The sequence below is a fragment of the Pelmatolapia mariae genome, linkage group LG7, assembly GCF_036321145.2.
Source record: "Pelmatolapia mariae isolate MD_Pm_ZW linkage group LG7, Pm_UMD_F_2, whole genome shotgun sequence".
NCBI lineage: Eukaryota > Metazoa > Chordata > Actinopteri > Cichliformes > Cichlidae > Pelmatolapia > Pelmatolapia mariae.
The window spans coordinates 28,892,301-28,900,684 of record NC_086233.1 but is presented as its reverse complement, the minus strand read 5'-3'; the positions used below and the strand labels follow the sequence as shown (position 1 = coordinate 28,900,684).

At 42.4% G+C, this 8,384-nt stretch overlaps 1 protein-coding gene across 6 annotated transcripts; it reads left to right on the top strand.

The window, feature by feature from the left end:
- Nucleotides 1-5,322: 5,322 nt before the first annotated feature.
- LOC134632140 (G-protein coupled receptor-associated protein LMBRD2B-like) lies at nucleotides 5,323-8,079 on the top strand. Of its 6 annotated transcripts, XM_063480756.1 has the most exons (5): nucleotides 5,323-5,575; nucleotides 6,423-6,667; nucleotides 6,784-6,887; nucleotides 7,182-7,291; nucleotides 7,428-8,079. In XM_063480756.1, the coding sequence occupies exons 1-4, from the start codon at nucleotides 5,525-5,527 to the stop codon at nucleotides 7,271-7,273; spliced, it is 492 nt and encodes a 163-aa protein (XP_063336826.1). In that variant the 5' UTR covers nucleotides 5,323-5,524; the 3' UTR covers nucleotides 7,274-7,291; nucleotides 7,428-8,079. The 6 variants fall into 6 exon arrangements, 5 of the variants coding, with proteins under 5 accessions (XP_063336826.1, XP_063336828.1, XP_063336831.1 ...); XR_010573757.1 differs by having other exon boundaries at nucleotides 6,423-6,610; nucleotides 7,186-8,079; XM_063480758.1 differs by having other exon boundaries at nucleotides 6,423-6,610; nucleotides 7,182-8,079.
- The last annotated feature ends 305 nt before the right edge of the window (nucleotides 8,080-8,384 follow it).

The window sequence follows — 8,384 nt, the reverse complement described above, 5'->3', positions numbered from 1 at the left end:
TTTACACTTCAAGTCAAATTGCTGTTTTTCCTATTCTGGTAGATTACACTGAAACAAACAGTTACCTTATTTGCAGTTAAAAGATCAAAATGATCCCACACAGCAGAAACGTTTTTCTTTCGGGCTCCATTTTGTTATGGAGAGATGTGTATTTTTTTTTCTTTGCCAGAGTAATTTTGTGGGGGGTTTTTTGGTGGCGACTCATTCCGTTGGCAGATACGGATGCGGTACCTGTTAAACAGAGTTCAGGGAACAAATGAGCCTGTACAGAGTACTCAAAATAAATAAGTTGTCCAAATTTAGTCATTTTTAGCTAAGCTTTACTCAACTTTTTTTTTAGTTCTGGGAACCAATTAGATTTTACAGTACACTTATACTTGTTTGCTATACCATAAAACAATAAAAGAAGGTACAACCTCTTCTCGTGACCGCAGGATGTGAGTGTGTATGCCAGAACACTCTGGAAGGCACACAGAGTCTTTACAGACTGCTAAGGATCAAACCTCTATCAACATGCAATTGATTATAAAACTCTAAGCATATATGAGTAAATATTTCTTTTTTTTTTTTTTTTTTTTTTTTTTTTTTTTTTTAAACCTGTCCCGTTTGGTTCTTTTGCCATCAGAATTGTTGTCTAAAAGCGAAGAAAGATGCCCAACGGATTTACTTTACCAAATGGACCATCCCCAGCCTTGCCGTAATGGTCCATTTGATTTACCTTTTATTGTTTATTTTATTTTATTTTATTATTATTTTTTTTTTACTTGCTAGATACGGGACAGGGGAAAAGAAAAGGGAGAAAGAAAGAGGGGGGAAAAAAACAAAACAAAACAAAACAAAAAAAAAAACAGCGGAGAAGAGGGACGGGGATAAAGGGCAAAAAACAAAAACCAACAAAATAAGCAGACAAAAAATACATATATCGATCACCTGGATCACCTGTTGAGAAAGAAAAAAGAAAACAAGCAGAAGAAAACGAGAGTAATAGAATAAACAACATCACAATGATATATGGGAATATAACACTAAATATTTAATATTAAACATTATTGTGCAGCACGTAAGATCGACAGCGCACAGTGTGCTTTGAGGTAGGAGCCGTGTAGTTTGTGTGTGTGATCACCTGTGTGTACACCTGTGAGCATGAGCGCGCTTGTATTTAAAAGGTTCCTTAATGTAATGATCTGCTAGAGGGTGTGGGGGGCCACAGTCCCATCCTCCAGGGCATGAAGCAGGTATGGAGGAGATCAAAACTCCAGACATCCAGAGGCCCCCAGAACACAAGAGACCAAGGAAGACCAACATGAGTAAATATTTCTAAGCATAAATGACAATCCAATAATATAAACCTGACACAAAGTGGCAAAGAAAAGCTTTTTATTTATATTTTTAATCTCAAGAAGCAACAGTGAAATCACACAGGAGAAAGATCTGTATGTAAAACGTGGGGAGAGTATTAGTTTCCTAGCAGCTGTGCTGGCTTGTCACACGTGTTATTCATTGTGATGGTTCATTGAAAGAGCACCAGTGTGACGGTACCATAGACTTCAACCAAACTAAGGCACACGATGCAAAAGGCGATAAAGACATGACTCAATAGCTTTGTAATCACTGCTGTCAGCTGAGCTTTGTTTGATGGTGGTTCAGGTAAACAGCAGAAGAAGAGGAGAAAAGATAGTCCTCGTTCCACCACAGAGCAAAAAAAGAAGAGGAAGATAATGACGAGGTGATGATGAGGTTTCTCTCTGTGCTCGTAGTTTCCTCCTCAGGCTGCACACAGCTGAAATCTTCTGTTTCCTGTGCACTCTTAAAGTACTGGTTTTCTCCTCAGGGGTTTTAAGGTAATAAGTCACCTGCTGTCACGCTCTCATGGATTGGTTAATGTTAGCAGTAACTTTGTGTTTTTCATGCTCTCATGTCTGAACCCATCATGTGCAGGTGATCTACACCGTGCTGAGACACAACAGTACTGATGTGCAGTGGTAGATCCTCTTGCAGCACGCCATCCACCTGGATGATGTGGCCAAGAAGGAGAACGACTCCACCCACCAATTCGTCCACAGCTTCCCGTTGTCAGAGCCAGCCGGCTGGCTCAGCAGATACATCTACATCCCGACTGTAGGTGGTTGTGTGTGTGTCACAGAGTAGTACTAGGAGTGCCTCCTGAACCTCTGGTTTTACTGCCTCCTCTCCGTCGTCCTCACTCTGTTCAGCGTGGCTGTGGTTTGGTCCAAGTGCACCTTCTTCACCTTCTTCAGCACGTGGCCCGTCCTCTCGCTGATTGTCATCCGGTTGGCTGAGAGGCTACAACTACCAGTACATCGAGGTGAGCCTGAGAGGGCAGACGCTAGTTTACACACAAACCGTCAGACACAGAGCTTCATATTTCTATACAGCCTCTAAAAGTGTTTAAAGCTGCTGTGTGATGGAGTGCTGCACAGCTGAGTCTTTGTTGTGTTACAATGAAGGAAACGTGACATGTGACGTTTGTTTCAGTGCTTCGTTGTTGAAACACGATCTCACTTCATTCAGACCGCTGAGCTCCTCTTGTTCAGCTCACTGCCTCGTAATGCTTGCTCTCTCCACCAGATGGCATGCTTCATCACAATCTTCTTCCTTTGCACCTGGTATTGACTTAGAGTTTTATTGTCATTGTGTAGTTTCTTGCACAGCGAAACTGGGTAGCTGGACCACAAGGTGAAAAAGTAAAGAAGGGAAAACAATATACAATGAGGGGGAAACAAATAAATAAATAAAAAGCAATATATATGTATCCATATATGTGTGAGTGAACTATATACATGGTGTGTGCGTAGGAAACATTGAAACATTGTGTGGTTGTATACAAGGGCAGTTATATAATATAATAAATAAAATAAGGGTGGAGGGGCCATGGTCATTTAGGGTGGGGGTGGTGATTCCAATGAGACCAAAATATTGCACATGAGCCAAAAATATTGCACAGAGCATGGAAAGAGTGAGATATTGCACATAAGACATTGCACATAATCTTCTTGCCAGCTGATGTGCAACCAGCGTACCACACGGGGATGGCGTGTGGTACGCTGACCTCTTCCTTTGTTTCCTTGGTGTTTAGGGTAGAGATGGCACGATACCACTTTTTTATGTCCGATACCGATATCATAAATTTGGATATCGGCCGATACCCATATGAATCCGATATTGTGTGTTTCTTAATCAATAAAACTGTTTTTTAATATCTCGCTGCATTTTGTATAAGTTCATACTCAAGTTTAAATAAACAACAACACTAAAGCTATTCTGCATTATACCTGTGTGTGGGGAAAAAAATACACTGCACCCAAAATATTTCATAGTTCAGCAACACTGATCAATCTAATAAACTTAAACCTACTCCATCCTCCCTATTCTGGTAGAGTACTTAGCATAAATATTAAGCAACCTAACTAATAGGGTTGCAAACTCCCAGCAAAAAAAAAAAAAAAGAAAAAATAGGGAACCACCCTCCACCTCATGATGCTTAATCGATGTAATCAACTTTAATTTGATGCAGGATGAAAACAAAATGCACAGAAACAAATAATTTTTCAAGAATAATTAAATAGCTTAAACATCTTTCTTCAACAGAATTGCAGGATTCACAGATGGTACTTTCCCAAAGGAAAAAGTACTATAGCTTACTAGGGTATATTAGACTTAACAGTTACTATATACAGTAATGGACTTCTACACATTTTACATCAGATTAAAACTTTGGGTGTAAGATTCAGATAATTATTTATTAAAAGCTAGACATTTTAAATGAGAATAAGAAAGAAAGGTATGTCTTTGTGCCCCCCTTTTCCCTGTTCATGCCCTATCGGCCCCCCTGGCTAAACTTTGCTAGATCCGCCCCTGCACAGTTACCAGCCGTCAGCTGCGTAGAAAACGATCCTGGTCTAGAAAGTAATATTAAATATATTCTAACAACAGCTTATCAAGCTTAAACGTGCTGCTGTTGTTCAGCCGCTGGTTTTACTCTTTCTGGCGCAAAGTGAGCCAAAAACAAAGAAGAGAGACGGACTCGTGACAGAAAAGCCGATCAGCTGATCATTAAGCAGTTTCACGATTGAAGTAGCAGCAGGAGAGCGAGAGGCAGTCGCTCCATATATCGGTTGTTAAGCTTAACATGGGAACGCTTTACAAACATTCAGAGATGAACTTACACACTTGCTCTACTTCTCTCCGAGATAACTTCGGCGGAGATGAAATGGTCTGGGTCTAGGTTTAAAAGGTTGTCTATACAAATGTCTGGGATGATGGTATTGAAGGCCGAGCTGAATTCAATAAAGAGCATCCTTACTGATTTCCCAGGATACTCCAGGTGATGCAGAGGAGAGTGAAGGGCGGTGCAAATTGCATCCTCTGTGGACTTTTTTGCCTTGTAGGGTGGGAGGCAGTCCTTTATGTGCCTTAGGAGCAGCTTCTCGAAGCACTGTGCAATCACTGGAGTCAGTGCGATGGGTCTGTAGTCGCTGAGGCTACTGATGGTGGTGGACTTGGGGACTATTGTTGCAGATTTCAGAGAGTGAGGGACAGTGGCATGTGACAGGGAGAGATTGAATAGTCTGGTGAACATGGGAGCCAGCTGGTCGGCGCAGGCTTTGAGCAATCTACCAGGTATTCCGTCAGGGCCAGCTGCTTTCCTCTGATATTCTGCTCTGAACACATTGCCGACCTCATGTTCTTGGAGGCTAAATGTGTGGGGACTGTGCTCAGAGGAGGCTGTGGGCAGGGCGTCGTGCATGGTGGGGTTGACTGCAGTTTTCTCGAAGCGGGCAAAGAAGTGCTTATGTTCCTCTGCTAATGAGATGTCCATATTATCTATATTTGTCCCACTGCCTTTGTAATTGGTGATGTGTTTCAGGCCTTCCCATACCTTTCTGGAGTTGTTATCACAGAGGTGGTCTGATAGATTGTTTGAATAGTCCAGCTTTGCTGCTCTGATGCCTTATTTAAGGTCTGCTCTTGCTCTGCTGTACATGTCCTGGTCCCCAGATTTGTGTGCCTTTAACAATGCCTGAACCTTACTCGTCATCCAGGGTTTACGTTTGGGGTAGAGCAGGACAGGCTTTTCCGTGGAGACAGTGTCCATGCAGTGCTTGATGTAACCTGCGGTTGTGTGAGTCTCTAGTTCATCATGTTAAAAGACACTCCACTCTGTGAGGGTACTTGAAAGGGTTCTGAAAGCGTGAGGAAACACATCCCTGTAAACCAAGAGAAGACACAAGTACACGTGTTTCTTTCGGGAATGTTCCTCCTCATATACAGGGCGAACATTTGTACTGTTTCAAAAGACCTTAAAGTCTCCTCTTATTTTTCTTAAAGCACACAAACTACAGAGTTGTGCAGTGAGTCAACGTGTTATTAAACAACATATCATGTGACCCAGATGTTGACCCGGAGATAATGGAGGAGTCAACTTGATGGAGGTTTTGTGACTTTGTGGTGTTTTCCTCCTGCAGGCTGTCCTGTCGTCTCACTCCTCCCCTGTTTGATCCACATGGACTCGGCCATCTCCCACCACAACAAGCTGCAGACTGCTCACACCTCTGTAAATACCCACACTGTGTAACACACCTGCTGTTACACCTTTTTGGTGCAACCCTTTAAATTTGGGGTACCCCTTTGGCCTCTCCCCTTTTCTACAATTCCCTGTAGGAGAGGAACTGGAGCGGGCAAGTTAATTACTTGGAGGTCTTTCATTCTTTTTACCTTTCATCGCAGGAACACAATGCAGGAACACAGCGGTTACATATACAGTAGTGTGCCAAAGGTTTAGGCAGGTATGCAACAACGCTGTAAACATAGAATGCGTTCAGAAAAATAAATAAGTAAATAAAATTATATATATACTATATATATATATAGCGCCTTTCTAGACAGAGTCATAAAGTGCTGCACATAAGATAACCAGTCATAAAAAGGTAAAACAGACAATATCAAACAGACAATTTAAAACAGGCAAAATTAACCAAAAGCAGTTTTTTTTAAAAACAACTACTCCATCCACAATTCTTAAGGTTTGGGGGAGAGAGTTCCACAGTCTAGGGACGTAGGGCTGTAGCAGATCAGAGATGTAGGCTGGTGCCAACATCTCTGATCTAAAAGTCAAGACCAGGATCTTAAAATGGCCTCTGAATTCAACAGGAAGCCAGTGTAGCTGAGATAGCAACGGTGTCACATGTGAATACAGATTTTGTCAAAACCCTAGCGGCAGCGTTTTGCACAACCTGCAGACGATCCAGAGAACCTTTGCTTAGATACATCAACAGTGAGTTACAGTAGTCCAAGCGTGAGGAAATAAATGCATGTATAGCAATCTCCAGTTCAATTCATTCCATTCAATTCAGTTCATGAATGATTAATGATTGTTTATTAACCCCAAATGTATTCTACAGCAGGACAACGACCCCAAACACACAGCCAAAGTCATTAGGAACTATCTTCAGTGTAAAGAAGAACAAGAAGTACTGGAAGTGATGGTACGGCCCCCACAGAGCTCTGATCTTAACATCATCGAATGTGTCTGGGATTACATGAAGAGACAGAAGGGGTTGAGGAAGCCTGTATCCACAGAAAATCTGTGGTTAGTTCTCCAAGATCTTTGGAACAACCGACCAGCTGAGTTCCTTCAAAATGCGACGTGATTTAGATTTCTCTTTTGTTCATTCACTGCATTTTGTTGATTGATGAAAGCTTTGCACAGTACTGTATGTAATTATGTTTGTGATTCTGTGTCGTAATCAATGTTCTCTTCAGTTTAAGGACCCGCTGCCTTAATCTTCTGGGCTTCCAGCAGTTTATGGAAGACAGTGAAATGACCTCTGACCTGATGGACGAGGGAAAGGAGCTGAACCGCCAGGGTGAGACTGTCGCCACCATCTGAATTCTGTTTAACAAGACAGTTATAATAAAATATAATATTTGTACAGTTATAGGAAGAGGCGGAGGGTAAATACCTCTTTGTTTCTTCTGTTTAGATTTCAGAGAAAACTAATCAGTGTATGATATAACAATAGAAGTCACTCACACACATCAAAGTCCTTTTACACATCTTATTCTATTAACATAAAATATATATTTTCATTGTGTATTAAGTGCACAGACTGCAGTTTACAGCAGGTTTCCTCACATATACTATATGATTCCAAAATAAGAAAGTCATCTGCTGGGAGAAGAAACAACAGTGAAACGGGAAGTACAAAGAAGCTGCTCATCACTGGATATTCTGCTTAAGATTGAAGATTGAACATCTGCCTCCCAGCAGGTCAGTAAAACCGAGACAGCTCTTCAGAATCGGCGACAACATCTCCAGCACCATCAGACTGAGAACAGGAGCTCCTCGAGGCTGTGTTCTCACCCCGCTGTTGTTCGCTGTCCTGACACTGCACTGCTCTACACAGCTCCAACCACATCATCAGGTTCGCTCATCAGCAACGACGACGAGTCGGCGTACAGAGATGAGTTTGAGCAGCTGGCGTTCTGGTGCAGCGAGACCACCAACACCACCTCCATCACCAAAATAGCCTAGCAGCGCCTCCACTTCCTGAGACGCCTGAAGCGGGCCAGCCTTCCTCTTCCCATCCTCACCGTGTTCTACAGGAGCACCATAGAGAGTGTTCTGACCAGCTGCATCTCCGTGTGGTTCGGCAATCTCATCCAGCTACAACGGATTGTTAAAGCAGCTGCCAAGATCACTGGAACATCTCTCTCCCTCACACGCACTCTTTTCTCTCCTCCCGTCTGGCCGACGCTATCGCAGCATTGGGGCCCAATCCTCCAGGCTGCGAAGTAGCTTTTTCCCACAAGCCATCAGACTCTTGAACTCACTACCGGCTCTCCCACTCCCCCCCACCACCCACACCCACACAAACCGTTACCTAACTCTATTGCACTCCACATACCACTGCCTTTGTAATGCAGATGCTGCTCTATGGACAATCCTTACACTCAAGAACTCTGCTCATGTTTACAAGCTGCTACGCTGGTCACTTTAAATCACTTCAAGGTCACTTTAAATCATTCAAATTGTAAATTGTTATTAATACATTTACCTCCAAGTCTTAAAGTGTATATTTATTTTTTCATTCTTCTTATATTATTATTTCTTTGGGGGGGGGGGATTGCACTGAATGTAACTGGAGCCTCATCATCTCATCTCTAGATACTGTACTGTATATAGCGGAGATGACAATAAAGCGTACATTGGCTTGACTTTGATGTGACAGACTGCAGGCCTGAGCTTCTAAACAGATCAAATCCTCAATTTACTGCCTGTCATGCCGGCAGTAGAGACAGTCTGAGCACATGAATGTGAATCACTTTAAACGCAGGTTTTATGAAGGTCTTGCTAATATATT

Bases quoted from the DNA above. Each gene is read 5' to 3' on its own strand.
- LOC134632140 (XM_063480756.1), top strand. From the start codon at position 5,525: ATGGACTCGGCCATCTCCCACCACAACAAGCTGCAGACTGCTCACACC. The intron at 5,576-6,422 runs GTAAATACCCAC...TGTATTCTACAG, and splicing joins TGCAGACTGCTCACACCTCT to CAGGACAACGACCCCAAACA. The intron at 6,668-6,783 runs GTGATTTAGATT...TGTTCTCTTCAG, and splicing joins GAGTTCCTTCAAAATGCGAC to TTTAAGGACCCGCTGCCTTA.